Source organism: Ambystoma mexicanum, chromosome 1p, assembly GCF_040938575.1.
Source record: "Ambystoma mexicanum isolate Mex_15411 chromosome 1p, UKY_AmexF1_1, whole genome shotgun sequence".
Classification (NCBI taxonomy): domain Eukaryota; kingdom Metazoa; phylum Chordata; class Amphibia; order Caudata; family Ambystomatidae; genus Ambystoma; species Ambystoma mexicanum.
In genome coordinates, this window is record NC_090921.1 from 203,977,042 (window position 1) to 203,996,740 (window position 19,699).

Below are 19,699 nucleotides of genomic sequence, written 5' to 3' on the forward strand. Positions count from 1 at the left end.
TGTTCAGCTAAGCCAATAACACACATGAACACTCAATTCCACATACACATTTTACTATACAATAAAAATTAATTCATGCACAGAACACCATGCAATAATAACAGAATTAGCAAAAGCACATTCAGAGCCTTGCATCAGTAACCCTATTACCTAGGATCATAGATCTGTTACAAGTAGTAGGTAAACAGGAAACAAGGTGATTCCAGTTAAGTGATGAAATCCCTGTTTAATTATCCAAGACTAGTTTCAATAATTTTTTAGCAGAGGACCTAATGCAATGAGTAAAGATTTTTATAACCCCACATACATTTCAGCCATAGGGTTTCCAACACAAAAGGTACGTCATTTTTTAAATAATGTGCTAAATGCTGTTCCCTTGCAGAATCAAAAAATGTATAATATAAGGTCAAATACTTCAATGTTTCATACTCTTTATGACAAAATGGACAAATACCATCATTAACAACACCAGTGTCATCCTTCTAGTACCTCATACGTTGTTTCGTTGGAAAAAGGTTCAATCTGAAGTGCACTTCACTCTCTATACTTCAGCTCTTGGTGCCCAGATCTTTTGTTACAGTTTCTCCTATCAGCTCTTTGATGACTATACACAGATCTTTTCCTTTCACTCCTGATCTGGTGAGCTGTTGACAAAAATATCAAACTCTCCCCCTGCCATCAAATATTGGATGGTACCTCACTCGCTCATGCTCAACGCACTGAGACTGATTAGCTGGCTATCTATGAAACAAAGGGCTATGTATAAACATCCTCTCATCATCTTTAAAACTATCCATTGGCTCATCTCTCACTACCTATCTGCTCATCTCACTGCGGTTTCTCCTCCTTGCTCGTTACGATCATCCTCTGCTCACCTCCTTGCCACTACTCGAGTGCCCTGTACTTCTCATTCTCTATCTCTCTCTCTTTCTCCTCGTTCCTCTACTCTGGAATGCTCTTCCTCTCACTCTCTGTGCTACTCCAACTCTACCACTATTTAACTCCAACCTCAAAGCTCTCCTTCTTTCTGAAGAACCTGTTTTTAGCACTCTACGCTATAGCATCACCCTGCTCCTCTCTCTCCCTACCCATAAGGACAACAGTATAGCACTTTTCCATGACCCTTCCTCCGCCATCCCATACCTATGTCGTTCTCTCCTGTCCTTGTCCCTGGCTTATGTTTCCACCTTCCCCTGCAACATATGGTCTTCAAGTCACATTCTCTCACCCCTTTGTAAATGAAAATGTTCCCTGCTCTGTTATTAATGGTACATTTTGTAAGCAATTTTGTCCCAAAAATGTATTGCTTTCCCTGTGATGTTTATAAATAAATAACAATACAGAAATATATGTGGGGAATATGAATTAAGTAATATACACCCGTTCTTGGGGCTGAACTGCCTGGTAATGGCCCAGACATAACATGGATTTAACATGGGGCCCGGGCATCCTTACCACATGGTTCAGCCCCATAATTACTGCCTATTTCTATTAGCAACCCTAGGCCAACCCACACTGTACTAAGAGAAATGTCTTTTGAGAAACATGCCCACCCATGCAGAGCCCCTTTTTTCATTTCTATGACAGCCATTTCAGGCGGGAGTTGAATAGAGTCACAGAGACCCCAGGACATCAGGTAAGTGGGAACTGGTAGGGGTAGTTATAGGTGCAGAGAGACGATAGAAGCGGTAGAGCTTATAGAAGATGGCCAGTGGGTGGGTCAAGAACTCTGGTTATTCCGAACCAAGGCCTGCATTGTGTGATTGAGCCCTGGTTTGGAGAAATTTGATTCGCTGGCACACCCACAGAGGGTGCTAATGAATGGATTGACCATAGAACCCAAATGAGAAATATCCAGGAGATGTGGTTTTTCATTTGCGTTCATTTCAGAAATTCACATCCCACCTCCTTCTCGAATGCGCCCTGCGCTTGCCTATATCAGGGTGGCCGGACAGCAGGGCAATGGATGCAGAGGCCCGCCCCGCTGCTTGCCTTTGTGTTGTGAGTGTGCACCCAACACCAATGTTTTACAGGCTCCAAGCATCTCTGTGGTTGCAGAGAGCACATTTCACAATGAGAGGACCTTTAAAAATGAAACATGCATATCTATCCTTGTTTGAAGGATGTAAGAGCAATTGGGAAAGCAGCAGCTCAGCCTGCAGCTCTCCCAGGTCAATGAAAATGCATGAACAGTTCAGAAATTAACCTATCATGTATTGTGCCTTCCTCTCCGCCTACTCAAAACGGCTGCAGGTGAAGGTCTTTGATTTTTCCACATTTCAAAACGCATTTGGTTTGGGATTTTCGATGCACATTGTCATGCACAGAAATGCACCTTTATTTGCACAAATGCTCAAATGCAGTGAAAATAGGCCTTTGAGAGTGCACATCTAATATACATACATTTAGATTCCCTTTGTGGATTGGGCTGCACCTTATTACTCTAAGTAGTGCATTTCTTCACTTATGCCTGTTTGAGTGTCTGGTCCTAAGTGTGCATTGCTGAACACGAGTGGGTGTCTACGGGTTGCAATGTAGTATTCTGGTGCAGTTTTATTATGCATATGGTTTGCATGAGGTCTGCAGGATTACAATTGCAAATGGTAATCAGATGGGGTTGGCAATGCCGAGGATGCAGAGATAGACATGGAGGCATGTCTGAGTAGTGAGCATCAGGGGTTTAGGGACTGGAGCCTTCTTTTTCCTAACATGTCCAAAAATGAATTAGCAGTGCAAGTCATCTTTGGTTGTTTGACCACTTTTTGCATTTCATTAGGGAGTTCCTGCTCGGCAAGGTATGTAAAAAGGTCTGATGTTGCTTTGGAAGTATAATGGTCTTCACAGATGCATTATTTCATTCTGTGGCCAGAAACAGGCACAGAAAGTTTAGTTGCCATCGGGATGACTCTGAGGGCCTGATTCAGAGGTCTGTGTAAAAATAGAAATCTGTTTTCCCAAGCCGGAACAACACATTTCTAAAATGCACCCTATTCTGACAGGGAAAGAATGTGATGCAGGGACATGAAAAAAGCTCGGGTTTTGCATGAGCCTGATTTACGGCTTAACAACTGCCCTACAACCATCAGGAATGCAGGGCAGCCACAGGGAGGAGATTCGCCTCCCAACAGCACTGTCTTAGCATGACAGAAAAAGGAGTTAAAATACGACACTTCTGAGGTGTCGTTAAGCACCACTACACCCTTTTCCCCTCAATAAAAATAGCATTTCTTAGACTGCAGCACCACTTTTCTAGTTTAATGAAAGTTTAAGAAAACTTTCTTAAATTAGAACAGTGGCAGTCTGAAATGCTTGCAATGGCACTGAAGCACTTGGTCCCCCGACAATGAAAGATTTTAGAAGCTTTTGCTCCTGGAAAGTATGTCATCTCCCCTACAATACTTCCACCCTCTTCAGAATGGTGGCGCTGGAAACTGGAGGGGAGAATTTCGTAGATCCACACTCTTTTTTTGTCATGAGGTCACAATCGGCCCTTGATAACCCGATTCTTATGTTGGCGCTGTGAGCGTGCTAAAGAGCATGAATCACTACACCAAATCTGGACGCCCAGGCTCCACCACTATTCTCAAGTGGGCCTGGGCCAGGGACATCATTTGGAGGTCGCCAGAGGTCGCAACTGGGCTGAGCTGTGGCTCTTTACATCTGGGGTGGCTGGCTTTCTTGTTCAGGCCCCTTAAAAAAGAAGAAAAATAAGAACAGGAGTGCCACAAGTCTAACACTTTCAGCACTGACCCTAAATAAGAAAGAATAGGAACACCAAATACTGTGTCTTTCTGGAATTCTATACAATAATTGCTAGACTCATTAAAGGTTTATTTCAGGCACACTTCAGCGGGTGAGTCACTGATTTAGTCTGTTCTTAAACGCCTCACTCAGCCTTTCATCCTTCTGAGGTCGATAGATGAGTACCAACAAGGTTGGGTGATATTGGGTGTATATTTTTTCTATGTAAAGCACTTAAGCATAAGTGCTATATAATAACACATCATTATCATTTGGTCATGGACGTCTGCTTGCATACACAGTCATTTGGTAATATGGGCCTATACACACTGATCTTAATGATACATATGGCGATCCATTATTGTATGAAATGTACATCACATAGTGACATCATAACTATATTTTTCATAGTGTACAATGCTATGTGATGTGACTTCCTGTTTTGTCAACGCGTGAAATGTTGTGTTCCATCACCCCCCGTGATATCACTTTGGGGCGGGCTCAAATGACATCACTTCCTGTGATGGCATCAGGGGGGTCAAGGGTCTCATGATGTCAGTTCCGCTACCCCTGGCATTTTGGTGAAATGACGTCCCTGTCCTGGGCGTCTTTGTCGTACACCACAGTGCACTGCCTTCATTCTGCCTGTTTTTGACGACGGCCGCTATAAAAATTCTCGGCAGCACTTTCCTTAAATATGACATATTCATTATTAAACGAAAGTGCTGCCGAGAACACAGCGGCACCCGTAGAGGAAGCACATGGAAAACCACATGCTTCTGTGGACTAGATACAAATGTGGCACGAAGCACAGGACAGAACGGAGAATGTGTCAAGGGAAGGTTATAATAGTGGAAGGGATGAAAGGAATTTCCTGGGCAGCAATTCAATTTGACTGGCTTAGCTGGAGAACTTAGGCATTGAATGACCAAACAACAAAAACTAGCATGCCATGCCGAAGGCATATCTACTAGTGCAATATGTGACAAAGTGTGAGGAGAGAGAGGAGGGGGGGAGAGGGAAGGAACGTATGTTCCAATATACTGCGGTACAAGTCATGGCTAGGACAGGAAACAGAGGGAGGACCGAACAGACAGATATTTGAGACAGGAAGTGCAAGGGAGTGGGAGGAAGACAAGTGCACCTAGTCTCGCCGCAGGGGACAGGGTTAAGTATTGAATGTTTGCTCCACCAGGAAACCAGTCAGCGAGCTCAGTAGTTTGGGGAAGAGAAAGAAGGAGGGCAAGAGAGTTGGATTATGCCAAGCAGAGTGCTCTAGAAGGAGCGTATTTATGTTCCTGTACCATGCACTTCTATGATTACTTTCCATGCTGCTATGGGCCTGTTGTAATGTGGTTTTATAGTACTGTCTTTATGTGTGCAGGTACTTCATTGTCAGCATCTGTTGAAGCCGCAGCAGAGTCTATGAAAATCCTACCCAAGGAGAAGATAATCTGCCATCGTCAGAGGACCATCAAGTGGATACTGAAATTACACTGTATCAGTACTTTGATGATGAGAGTAATGCAGGCAACATGGCCGATGTAGTGGAGGATGTAGCCATGGAGCAGTCATTTGTGGAAGACAGCCTGCTCACCCAGCACTTTCCTTAAATAATGAGTTATTAAACGAAAGTGCTGCCGAGGACACAGCGGATCCCGTAGAGGAAGCACATGGAAAACCACATGCTTCTGTAGACTAGATACAAATGCGGCACAAAGCACAGGACAGGACGGAGAAGGTGTCAAGGGAAGGTTATAATAGTGGAAGGGATGAAAGGAATTTCCTGGGCAGCAATTCGATTTGACTGGTTTAGCTGGAGAACAGACGTTCTCAGCAGTGTGTGCAGGAAAAGAAATGTGTGAAGGAGGGGAGAGAGCAACTTTCACTTTTGCATGGGTATTATAAGATGACCTAAAGGAAGGTGCCATTACAGTGTGAAGTGGTCAAAGAGGGTAGTATTCTGATGGCTGGGCAAGATGTGAAAGTGCAAAGTGGAGGCCGAAAACAGAAGGCAAAGTTCACTGAAGTGACCGTGGGTGTACTGGTGGATGAAGTTATAACAAATGAAAGAATGTTATTTGGGGCAATGGCAAACCGGACACCTCTTTCTGTGAAAAATAGCCTTATTGGCACCAAAGTGAATGCTGTTTCCAGTACTTTGCGCATGGTTGAAGCAATGAAAAAAGGTGGTATGATGTGTGGCGCAGGGTTCCCGAGAAGTATCTTGAGAGCAAAGAGCACAGCAAGGGCACTGGTGGAGGATCGCCCTTTGACCCAAATGATTTGCCCACAGAATTAAAGGTGCTTGCATTTCATAGGGTCTGTGAGGAGAGAGAGAAGGGGGGGAGAGGGAAGGAACGTACGTTCCAATATACTGCGGTACAGTCATGGCTAGAACAGGAAACAGAGGGAGGAGTGGACAGACAGATATTCAAGACAGGAAGTGTAAGGGAGTGGGAGGAAGACAAGTGCGCCTAGTCCCGCCGCAGGGGACAGGTTTAAGTGCTGAATGTTTGCTCCTTCTGCACCAGGAAACCAGTCAGCGAGCTCAGTAGTTTGGGGAAGAGAAAGAAGGAGGGCAAGAGAGGTGGATTAGGCCAAGCAGATTGCACTAGAAGGAGTGTATTCATGTTCCTGTACCATGCACTTCTATGATTACTTTCCATGCTGCTATGGGCCTGTTGTAATGTGGTTTTATCGTACTGTCTTTATTTGTGCAGGTACTTCATTGTCAGCATCTGTTGAAGCCGCAGCAGAGTCTATGAAAATCCTACCCAAGGAGAAGATAATCTGCCATCGTCAGAGGACCATCAAGTGGATACTGAAATTACACTGTATCAGTACTTTGATGATGAGAGTAATGCAGGCAACATGGCCGATGTAGTGGAGGATGTAGCCATGGAGCACTCATTTGTAAAAGACAGCCTGCTCACCCAGCGACCACTGACGCTTGAGCAGACCAGTGGAAGAACAACAGGTCTATTCACGGACGACTATTGCCGTCTCCTTGCCACCACAGATACATAAACTCTGGCACTCCCTCAAATGCGTTGTTACTTGAAGACTCAGGTGTGCACCCTTAAGAAGGGAAATTCAGTCACACATACGGATATGGCATGTGTAACTGATGCCTTGAATGAAATACAACGAAACATAGGCACACTGTGCTCATCAATTGATAGTGTGGCAGTTGTGGTGAGCAAAAGTGTCAAAATGTACATCCAAACGCAAAAGCAAAACTCATAAATCATGAATGCTTTGAGGCAGGCAGTGCAAATGTGCAGTGCCACAGTTAAGGGGAATGCATTGTGCCTGCAAACACTGACCGATCTATTGAAAGTGCAGGAAAAGGAGTACTTCCTATTGACGGCCGGCATGGTTGTGCCAATTTTGCCAGAGGACAATCCAGCAGTGGAATCGTTCAGTTCCCCTAGCACCTCTACCAGCAACGATGCCCATGAGGTTGCACTGCCTAGTCGGCCACAGAGAGAGTGCAGGTGTAAGCATGCTAAAATAGAACAGTAACAGAAAACATATTGGTAAATGTTTTTGCAACGTTTGGTTACTTAATTTCATTGAACAGTTTTGTAATGTTCATTTGGGTCATGTTTACCATAGTTTAAGGGGTGGAGACAAGGTTATTGATGAGGAAAAGTACTTATGACCAGGCTTGCACATTGAAGATGTTGACGCATCACCATTCAAAATCGATGAAAATTGGGCTGGTTGTGTGCACAAGGACCATTTCCTGATGGCTCATCCGAGATAATGTAGACTTCCCATAAATCAGTCCAGGACACCAATGTGCTTGGTCATACTTTTATTGAGCAAAGTTTCATTTGTTAACAGTTGTCAATACACTTTCAAACTCAATGGGCCTCATTATGAGGTTGGCGGTCCCGCAATAATGGAGCCGATAAGGCAATACCGGCCTCCAATACCGGTCTGTAGTATTACGACCCTAGATGCCGGTCCCACCGGCATCGACAAGAACCCGCTGTGGCCGTGCACCACCGTACCGGCATGCGGGCATGCGCGCGGGTGGCGCGCCCGTAATACAGGCATTCTTGCAACGAAGAGGACACCACGAGTCGCACGGACATGTACATACCGGCATCGAGATGCCAGTAAGAAGGGCTACCATGATGCCGCCAATACCGGCATCGCGGACCACCCGTTAACCGCAAACTGATGTGTAACCAAGTGCCACAGGTGCACACAATCAGCACAGGTGGAGGTAATGGAGTCAGGGCCAGCACAAAAGGAGCACACCCACACGCCACACCCCTTTCCAAACCAAAATGCTACCACTTGCACTTGCCATACTGGGGCTGGAGGACATGCCTGCACTGCTACTCCTTGAGCAGGCAGTACAATAGGCAACACAGAGGAGACGCAGGAGGAGAAGGAGGATGAGACTTGCCCAGCAAATCCCACCAGTGCAGGTAGTTGTTCCCCGCAGACAGCCATCAATTCCACAGATAAGGGCCAATCCATTTGACTTAACCCCAGCACAGATCCACACCCTGTACTGGCTGGACAGCGACACCATCACCAACATAGTGGAATTAATACAGGAAGACTTGGTCAGCCTGATCAACATCCGCACAGCCATCCCCCCTCTGCTGAAGGTGGCATCTGTGCTCCACTTCCTGGCCACAGGCACTTACCAACACACATTGGGCCAAATGCATGGCATGTTGCAATCATGCTTCTCTGTTGTGTTAAACCAAGTGCTGGATGCACTACTGAAGCATGCAAGTGCCTACATATCCCTACCACGGACACAACAGGAGGCGAATGCCAAGAAAAAAATCATTCCATGCACTGGCAGGCATGCCCAATGTAATTGGTGCCCTCAACTGCACGCACGTAGAGTTTATAGTCCCACATGCCGTGGAGGTGGTGTACCGTAATCGGAAGCTATACCACTCCATCAATGTGCAGATGGTGTGTGATGCCAGCCAGATAATAACACATTGCTGTGCCAGATACTCAGGATCCACGCATGATGCCATGGTGCTGTGGAACTCCTCACTACCCCGGTACATGGAAGAAGACATTGTACGAAGTGGCTGGCTGTTGGGTGAGTCTGCCCCCTGGGCCATGGGGGGAGAGGGATGGGGGGCTACATGCATATACAAGGGGAATGCCCCCTGGGCCATGGAAGGAGAGGGATGGGGGGGCTACATGCATATGCAAGGGGAATTCCCCCTGGCGCAATGGGAGGAGAGGGATGGGGGGCTACATGCATATGCAAGGGGAATGCCCCCTGGGCCATGGGAGGAGAGGGATGAATGTATCTTGAGTTATCCATCGCCACACAGCCCTCACATGTGCGTACATAATGGCCCTAGTTAAAATGCATTGGGGGGCCTGGTGGTTTAAATGCTTAGGACCCTAGGTCATGTATGTCACCCAAGTCTCGCACCATGGATTGGCATGCACTGTACAGGGCTGATGCACATGTGGAACGTACCATTGCCACCTGACACGGAGCTGCCACCACCTGGTGAAGTAGAAGGAGAGCAAGGAGTAGATGTTGGACATAGGCCAGGACGTGATACACGTGAGGGTCGTGCAGTGCGGCAATTGGTTGAAGACCAATCATTCTGATGTACTTGGATGCAGAGGGTGTCATGTATTGGAAACTGTGGGCACTGGGTGTGTGGGTATATGGGCACAGTTCACTATGAAGCAATACATTGACAAACAACAAATAAGCAATGTTCACTCGTGATGTCTTGTACACAACAGGTGTATTAGTGAGATTATTTGTACAACATGATTCAACAATCCACGCCCCAACACCCCTCACCCTCCCCCCACACACCCCCACTCTACCCCCACACCCCCCAACATCCCCAGTACTACACCCACCACCACCCTCCACCCTCCCCCTAACACCCAAAGTCAACAATGGCACAACATGTGTCTGCATGTATTCGTAAAGAGAATCTGCAGGGTGGCCCTGCTACTGTGGTGCCCCCTTCAGAGATGGGGGTTGGATATCTGAGTGCCATGCACTTCGCAGGGACCTGCACACGGGGCTGGTCTGCCTGGAACTCCCTGGCGTGGTCAATGAGCCAGATGGTTGTGACCCTAAATCCGGAGTTTGCCGCTGCTCCATGCTGTCAGGAATCCTGGTGAGGATCTGTCCCAAGGCATTGAAGCCATTGTGCACTTGCTGTGTACTTGAGCTGATGGTCAGGATTACGGCCGCAGTGCTGTCATGGATGACACGGTGTGCTGTCTCCCCTTCAGCAAGGTACTGCTTGACATAGCCTTGCATCTCCTCCTGCCGGCCCTCCATCCTGGACAGACATCCCTCAAGGTCCCGTATGGCAGTTTGGGTGGTGGTTGGTGGGTTATGTGGTGGTACTGCATTCAATATGGGGCTGTGCAATGTCAGAGACCACTCACCAGGGCTGCCCTGTTCAGATGAATCCCGGCAAGGGGTGTCCTGTGGGGTGACCTGCGAGCTAGATGTTCGGCATACAGGCTCTGAGTGGACGAGTCCTGCATTGCCGTCATTGTCAGGGTCAGCTTCCTCATCGACAATATGCTGTGCCGATGCAGCCATCTCCCCAATTGTGCTTGCAGCAGCAGACTGTGTGCCATCGTCCATGCCAGATGTGTCCTCGGCCTGTGTCGATTGTGTGTCCGGGGTTGCAGGGGCAGGTGTCTGCTCGTCCTGTGTGGGTTGCAGTGTGGCTGGTAGGGCACTGGTTGTTGTCCCGCTTGCCCCTTGGTCCACTTGATGTAGATGGTCCGGTGCCATCACCTTGCCACCTTGCCCTTTTGGCTGGTGTTGTGCATTGTGCCTTTCACTGTGCTTCTTCGCTTTCTGCATCTGCACCTGTGGGGGACAGAGAGTGGCAGGGCATCAGTGATGGTGGTGCATGCATCACGCATGCGTTTGTCTTTGTGCAGGTGGTGCCATGTGATCAGTTGCATGCCTGGCTTCACAGCGGACTGGGTACATGCAAGGTTGGGGGGTGTTGTTTGGAATCGTGCAGGTGCTCACATGTACACCATGGTGGCTGCTGTTGGGCCTTAATGTGTGTTGGGAGTGACGTGCTGTGTGACACGTGCAGGTCATCTGTGTATCGGGTGTGTATTTGTGTATGGGCGCAGCATGCAGCATGCATTGGGATGTGATAGTGGTGGGCCCAGCATGTGTATATGGATATGTGTTGGTGTGCATGATGGGCCATTTATTGGCTGCCGTTGCTGTCACATTTGGAGGTCAATGGTGATGATTAGTTGTCATGTGTATGCAGGGACACTCACCTTCACCTGCCAATGTTGGCACGCCAAACTCAGCTCCACCAACTCCTTCAATAGACTCCACATCTATGGCTGAGCTGCAAGTCTCCTCCCATCTGGCCAATTTCACTGGTGAGTGAGGTCCTCCACCAGTTGCCCGCCCCTGGCTCCGATTGGCCGAAACTCTCAGCCTGAGGTCATCCCATCTTTTTTCGCAATTGCGCTCTGTGCGTGCAGTGGTGCCGACTGCACTTACTTTCCGGCCAACTTCTTCCCAGATGGCATTCTTCTTCAACTGGGCTGGATGCCTGAGGTCGCTGCAGGACACCACATCAGCATTCGCCACTAGGGTGTCAGCTAACATGTTCAGCTCTTCATCCTTGATCCGTGGTTTACGCAGCCGGGCAGTGCCTTTCTGGGTAGACTTTGACATTTTGTCCGTGGTGTGCTAGGAGTTCTGGTGGTGAAGGTCCTGTATGTGGAGGATGGCAATGGATTGTGTTTTTGAACATGGCCGCCTAAGCATTTCCCGTTCCGGCACGATGATGATACTTCCGGGTCCGGTAATAACAGGCCCGTTCTTAGCACTATGTTAATACCGGTACCGCTATTTGGGGGTTGCCGAGGCCGGAGCCGTTATGTGCGCATTCATTGATGCCATTATCTGGGGGCTCGGGCACTCTTAATCACCCGCTGTTTGCGGGTTCGAGCCAAGACGGTCATGTTATTAACGGCATGCCGTGAATGGCTGCTTTTTAGCGCCAAGCTCGTAATGAGGCCCAATGGCACTAACGTGTGTTGTCCTATTTTCGCACATGTTGCACAATCATACATTTCATCCATGTTCTCATAATTATGTTCAAACTTTGCAATGACCACCATCCAGTGGTGTCACATGAAAAAATTACATCACTACGAACATTGCGCCCATTGTCTTCATACTCGTCATTGCGTATGGGGTCCTCCTCCTTGTCCACCTCCTCTGATATTCCATCCACTGGCTCAGGCAGTCAGCGTTGAATGGCTAAATTATGCAGCATGCAGCACAGCACTCCAATTTTGCAAACTGTGTCTGGAGCATACATGATATCCCCTCCAGACACATGCAAACACCTAAAACAACTTTTTAAGAGGCCAAGCATCTGTTCGATTGTGTTCCTTGTCCTCATACGTGCTGTATTATATTTCTGTTCAGATGCTGTGTTTTCATTCAAGATTGGTGTCATTAGCCACAGTTTCAAGGGGTATGCTCCATCCCTAAGCAGTCAGCTTATGTCTGACGACAAGCCACTCATTACCACGGGCAAGTTGCTGCTACACATAATGAATGCATCATGTGCAGACTCAGGGAAGTTGGCTTAGCAATCAGTCATTTGCAAATCTGCATGGCATGTCATCTGAATGTTAATTGAGTACTGCATTTTCTGATTTCTAAACGTTTTCTCCCTTTCATGGGGTGGTACTATGCGCACATGAGTGCAATCTATTGCCCCTACAATGTTGGAGAACACAACTATTGCAAAAAAAACACACTTCACAGCAGCAACCTCAACTTCCATAAGTGGGAAAGTAATGAACTTGGATATGTGCTGTAACAGTGCAGCCAAAACTACTTGCACATTTTTGCAGAAACTTGGCTGCAACATCCATGCTGCCATTGCAACATTGCCCTGTACGATACAGTTACACAAATGTGAAGCAGTGCCATTACTTTGACAAAAGATGGAATAGCTGTAGTCTTATTGGTGCTTCCTTCCATCTCCTTCTTTTATAGCTCTACCAAATACATAATTGCATCAGTATACAGCCAGTAAAGCTGAATGATGTGTTCGGATGACATGTTGAACAAATTCACCCTGGTGCAATATATACATTCTTTATTTGGACGCCTTCTTCTTTGTCTGGGAGGTGGGAGCTCAGCCAGCACATTCACCACTGTTGGTTGCACAGGTTGCTCATTGTTGGCATGCTTAAGACAAGCTAAAAAGTGCACTGCAAAAGCATTCGACATGGGTGCTGGATATGCATGGCCACTGTTCTTTGTAGAAACTGCACACACTACTGGGTATGTGTACGCTAGCAGTTGATGTTCATATAGCACCTGAACAGAAAAGATTAAAAAATGAAGTACGAAAATGGTATCCACACATTCCACACCTATTCATGTATTTGCGACAACAGGTTACCTAAGTCAGCACCTTTCGAAGTGTCACCACATTGTGAGCTACACGCTGCAAACACATACAACAATCAGAAATGTGTAGCTCAAAGAGGAAATAACAACACAAGGCCAAACATAACGGTGCAAATGTGATGCCTCCCAGCAATCCTGGTTTGCATATGGTGTCTCCCTTTTCCCCATGCTGCAGCACCTGGCAAAAGGCATGCACATCCATCTTGCCCCCAAGTGGCACACTTCATTCCCTCTTTCTTATGGATAATAGTGCACGTGTGTGGTGCACACCATTTGATCACAGCGCATATGGTGCTCTTAAGTATTATGTAGTGGACTACCCATTCCACCATACTAACATCCGCCACCAAACAGAAGGTACGTTAAGTGAAATCCAACTTCACAAATGTACATACATGGCAATGTGAGAAACACATTCATCAAGTATATAAGTCCTTCATTCATTTGCACGTTCCCCAATAGCACACTCTTCCATTCACACTCTTGTGGTTCAGACAACAGTCTAAACTAGGTACACACTTGTGTAGACTTAAAATTGCCCTTTGCGGAAATGTAGAAGTCTACACAGCACCCTTTCTGCCACTGGCGCCAGAACTACAGCATTTCTGCACATGCTTTAATACAATAATGTGCCAGCTGTATGCCAATATTCACAATTACCCACATATTACATTAATAATTACCTACCCACCCATCCCAACCTGGCTATTATTAATCTTAACCCACCCACCTTCACTCAGGGACAAACTTCCTGTAGCACTCCTCCACAATACCGGCACTGAAACGGTGCCGTATATGTGCGCTAATTTAACGCACATTAAAAAGTGGAGGAGTACCACAAGAATACCCGTCTTAAATGGCAGGTAATGAATGTGCAGTTGCTGGGTTGGTTTCCCACCTATCCTAGCAACCCGCCACATATATTCCGAAAGTGGTGAATTCATTTCGACTTCAGAAGAATGCTCCACCTTCAGAATATGTCTTAAGTACCGAAAAGGTTGTTAACGCTTTCTCCAACCTTTTCGGTACTTAACACCCACCTTAGACTCGGCTCTGAGTCACCGTGCAATTGTGTTTGCTCTTTCAGTGAATATGAATGTTTAATGAACGTTTGCAGATTCTAAGATGGTCAGAATAGGACGGATTCTCAAAAAAAAGAGGCTTCTTAAAATAGCACAGAAGAGGTTCTATTATTAGGTGCCCCAATACTGAAAATGTTTTAGTCTTAAAAGGGTCCTGTTAATTTCTAGAGGGCTTCGCTTCATCGAACAGGTTTTTCTATACAGCCGCCTTGCATAAAATAATATCGCTAGCATGCTTCTGACACTTATGTATAACAGGCTTGCAGAGTCCATGTGGTTGCTGGAAGCACATTTCACAGTGAGATGGACTGTCATTGCGAAATGGGAAAAACAGACCAAAACATTTCTATCCCTCTTTGAGTCATAGATATGCATTGGGACAGCAGCGATTCACCGTGTCATGCATTGTGCCCCTCATGAGCTTGTTTTCGACAAATGTACAAGTGCATCTTGTTTGTGATGCTATTCAAATTAATCAGAGCTATGCACCTGCGCATCACAGTAAAAGAGGGCCTCTGAGTTTGTGCATGTATGATACATACATTCTGGTGAACTTTGTGCAACATTTCTGGTGCAAGTGGGTGCATTTTCACATCCAATCACATCCTATCCACAAAAAAATAGTTTACGAATCGGTCCCAATGTATTTATGCAAGAAATGAGTTAGTGTAAAGTTGCTTTGGGAATAGGAACATGCTTATCAGTGTTCCGTCAAATAACCATGCTCCAAATGTTGATAAACTTTTGATGAGTGACTTAGAGGTTAAACACTACTTAAGAAGAAGCCATGACTTCCTCGGGATTCCGATTGTTCCTGCATTGATTCACTGTTTGTGTTTGTAGTGTGTCTATGGCCCGGTGCTTTCTGATCCAAGGATCCTTCTGCTTGCATTGTGCCCAGGCAAAGAGCTAAAATCACTACCTCTATGGCTTACTTACAAGCTAAGACTCAGACATTGGGTCTGGGTGCACTTTGCAAGGTAGAATTTTGGAAAGGTTTACTGTTGTAAGTGGAAAAAGGACAGAGCTCCTTTAAGAAGGAAGCCCAGGACTATGGGAGGGGGTGGGAGGCAGGAGGAAGGGGAGGAGCAGGGGAAGGGAAACGGGAGTCAAGAGGTAGGAGGAATAAAGAAAGGTTGAACATGATGGTGGCTCTGTGTTTCATGGTATGCATGGGCGCTGGCGAGTGCTGAGTCCCCCACAACAACTGGCGACGAGGGGAAACGTCCTGCGCCATGGAGGAAAAGGTACAGGTGACACCCCATGCGGGAGGTAGAAGGGCCTGGGTGCCCAGCAGCAGTTGGGGCCCATGCGCCCAGCAATAATGGAGGGCCCGGACGCCCAGCACCAATGGGGACCCGTGCTCCCAGCAGAACAGGAAGACGGAGGGCCCGTGAGCCGTGCAACGGAGGAGTACAGGTGCAGGACCTGCATGCCCACCAGCATCCGGGGGCCCGTGTGCCCGCAGTGACCGAGGGCCGGCGCGCCCGCAGTAACAGAGGGCCTGTGCGCCTGTAGTGTGGAAGGCCCCGTGAGCCCAGCAGTGAAAGCGGGCCCGTGAGCCCAGCAGTGAAAGTGGGCCCGTGAGCCCAGTGGTGTGGAAGGGCCTGTGAGCCCAGCAGTGGAGGAGGGCCCGTGAGCCCAGCAGTGTGGAAGGGCCCGTGAGCCCAGCAGTGAAAGTGGGCCTATGAGCCCAACGGTGAAAGTGGGCCTGTGTGCCCAGCAGTGGGGCCCATGCGCCCTGTGACAAGGGAAAGGGCCGTGTGCCCTGCAAGTGAAAAGGGCCGGCGCGCCCGACACACCGTGAGGGCCCGTTTGTCCAGCTGCTTGGCAAGCGGAAAGGAGGGCCCATGTGCCCAGCTGTCAGAAGAGGGCCCGCGAGCCCTGCAAGTGGAGAGGGCCCATGTGCCCGAGAGACATCACAGGCACTGGTCGGGTGGTCCATGTGTGCATCCCACACAGCCCCCCAGCAGGAGAGAGGAGAACACCGCTGCGGCATCCCGACGCCACACTTTAGGATCGACCACTGCATCCTGGCCACACGGAAGACTGCAGGTGAGCGGATCGCAGAGGACGCTTCCACCAACGCACAAGGTACTCCGGCAAGTGCAAGCATAGTAAAGACACGTGGGGAAAGCGCATCCCGCGTCTCCCGTCTGTGACATTATTATAAACAAGCGTGGGGTTTCGCAATCACACCCCGCGTCTCCCATTACGTGACACCTTTAAAATAAAAAAAAAGGAAATTGGGACGAAAATTATAGTAGACCCATTCACAACCCACGAGTACACATACCAGGTTCAAAACAGCAGCAAGGACAAACACACGCTGTGCAGGAGTTAAGTGACCTGAGAATGGCCCAGAACTGCGCCCTAGCAGCAACAAAAGTAACTAACCAGAGCCAGCACACAAAGGGGCACCCAGCATTTTGTTAACCCCTTTGACTACCCCAACCAACGCACTCATGGGAAACTCCCATAACTAAGAATAAGCACGCAAAGGTACATCCAGCACCCTGCCAACACCCTGACTGCCCCGACCAACGCTAGCAACTAAGGGCAACGCGCTACTTGAGAGATTAAAAGTGACCGCCCACCACCCCGCCCATTTGGCCACTGTGACACAAAGGTCACAAGAACATTGTACGAGGACTACAGAGTGCTGACCCTCAGGCCCACAGAGGGACAGCCACTGACCACCACGGCGGACCCAATACTACCCAGGTCAACAGAAGAGAAGGACATGCACAGGAAATAAAAAGAAGAGAGACATGGAAAGCTGCCCAAATTGACATGTACCAGCAGCAGAGAAGACCCATACCAGGCAGGACCGACAACAGTGAAAGTAAAAGCATACAAACCAAAAGACCAAACACAACGATCTGCCGCCAAAGACCGCACACAAGTGCACAGCGACTCCATACCCAAACTAAACACCAGCCACCATGACTGACCTAGCACAAGCAGATGTCGACGCAAGTGCGCAAACCCTAGCAGACTTGGGCCCCACGTCATATGCCACCGTCATGAGAAGGCCCAACCCATTCGCCTTGATCCCGCACCACGACCGAGGAACAAGATGGGAGGAATGGGTTGAAGAATTTGAAGACTTTGTAGGAGCAATTAGGAACAAAGACCCGCCAAGCAAACTCAGTATATTTAGGAACTTGGTTAGAAAAGGGGTAAAGGACATCATCAAGACAATCCCAGCCACAGACAAAACCACGTACCAACGTCTCCTCGATGCAATCAACGACAAACTCATAGTAGGATCCAACAAAGACTACGAACGCCTTGCATTTAACCAACACAGTCAGCGTCCACACAAATCCATTGGAGAGTTCATCATACGTCTCCAGCAGAAGATAGGAAAACACCTTCTCATAAAACCCCTACCCCTAGCGAAAATACTCAATCTGGCAAAAACGTACGAGAGAGTTGACACACAGGCAGACGCCATTGAAAGGAAAGTAGAACGCAACGCCATCGCAGCCCTCACGGAAGAGCGACCGCAATACTCTGATCCCACTCGACCCTGGAGAAGAAGCAAACTGAGAAGACACTGGCCAGAAGGCCCGGACACAGAGCAATGCCACGGGCCAGGGTGGAAACACACCCACAGACAACCATACCCAGCCTTTGGACGAACATGCTGGCGCTGTAGCCAGGAAGGTCACCTTCAGAGAATGTGCAGGACAAGACCACCCACAAGCTCGACATGCCAACCCACACCCCAGGCAAGAGACCAGAGTGCACCTAGAGCACGGTTAGGAGGAAGGGGAGGAGCAGGGGAAGGGAAACAGGAGTCAAGAGGTAGGAGGAATAAAGAAAGGTTGAACATGATGGTGGCTCTGTGTTTCATGGTATGCGTGGTCGTTGGCGAATGCTGAGTCCCCCACAACATTTACTCAGTCCTTCATTGTTCTGAGGTCGATACATTGAGTACTATTGAATTTGATAATATTAGCATCTATGATCACGTCTCTTAGAAGCTGGAGTAATCTGGCATGATTCACTTGGGATATTATTATTTCTTTTTTGTGGAATTATGTATAATTAATGCATTTAATTAACAAGATAGGTTGACTTTTCTTTTATAGCAAAGGACTTAGAAAAGATTTGGACTTATTGAAATGAAATAATGATATCTGCAATAGGTTGTGAATTTAGATCATTTGTCTATGGGCCCTGGCAATTGAAAAGAAGGGGTTTACTGTACCTGCCATGGTTTGAAGTCTGATTTATCATGACAGCTACCATACGTAAATGCAGATCCACTCTTCTTGCAGAATGTGAGGTTATGTAAGGCCCAAGCAATGGCATATACTGCATTGTAGACATTGTATGCAACTCTTGCATTCAATACAAAAATATAGTCATTGTGAATACCCTCCAGTTTCTCATCCCCTGTGCACAGAGCTGACGTGTTATCGAGAATGTCAATGGCCAGCTTATGGTCGAGCCATTTGCATCCAAAAATCTCTTCCCAAAACTTTCCCATGAAACCATTGAATGCAGATCTGGAAGGATTGACACTGGTGAGATGCTCCTCAAATCCTGGAATCACTCCACTTCGAATAGCAAATCCGATTGTGCCAGCAAGGAATTCTGAGTATCTCTCCATGGAAAGGGGAGCAGATGTAGACCAAGCTTCACTGGCGATCCAGGTCTTCCCTGTCACATTGCGTATCACCATCTCATCTATTAAAGGGATCAGCCCAGCATCACTGCAGAAGATGACAACGGCACTGGCGGTGGAGTGTTCAATCACCTGTATAATGTGCAAGGCATTCCGGTCGGCCTGGTGTAGGATGATATTTTCTGAGAAAGCAATGCAGATTCCAGCTTTGGCAAGCTCTTGTTTCAATATCTGAACACCCTGTTGGCCATAGTCATTGTCTTCAATCAGGAGACCCACCCAGGTCCAGCCAAAGTACACCAGCAGCTGAGCCAGTCCCTGGGACTGGAAGACATCACTGGGGATGGTGCGGAAAAAGGAAGGAAATTGGTTCCGGTCACTCAAGACGGGACTGGAGGAAAAATAACTGATCTGCAAAGAAAAAGAAATGTTAAAGAAAGATCATCGCAACCAACAATTGTGGATGAGTAAGACTAAGGCAAAGTCACAACACTGTTTTTAACCAACGTTTGACGGGAGGCTTTCTGATCACTGCTGGCACCCACAAGCATATTACAATGATATGAAGTTTCTATGTGGTCTTAATATGATATAAATGCCCTTCACTCCTTTCACGTGTCTTGACGTTCATTTTAGGGTGCATATCTTGGGTGATCTGTAATTAACTCATGGTAATGATATATAGGATATATTTTAATGCTATGTTATTTTGTGTGCAGTCCCATGTGATTAATAGTTTAGGTGTCAGATCTGGGAAGACAGGGGGGCAGT

The 19,699-nt window shown here is 47.5% G+C and overlaps 1 protein-coding gene across 1 annotated transcript in view; it reads right to left on the reverse strand.

Moving 5' to 3' along the window:
- The window catches only part of LOC138469226 (extracellular calcium-sensing receptor-like), a 189,859-nt gene that overhangs the window by 57,410 nt on the left and 112,750 nt on the right, over positions 1-19,699 (reverse strand). Inside the window, exons 3-5 of the mRNA XM_069609027.1 lie at positions 18,509-19,339; positions 11,270-11,428; positions 9,791-10,603 (exon numbers count right to left, since the gene is read on the reverse strand). Of these exons, the coding sequence (XP_069465128.1) occupies positions 9,791-10,603; positions 11,270-11,428; positions 18,509-19,339 (1,803 nt within the window). The remainder of the gene's footprint in view (positions 1-9,790; positions 10,604-11,269; positions 11,429-18,508; positions 19,340-19,699) is intronic.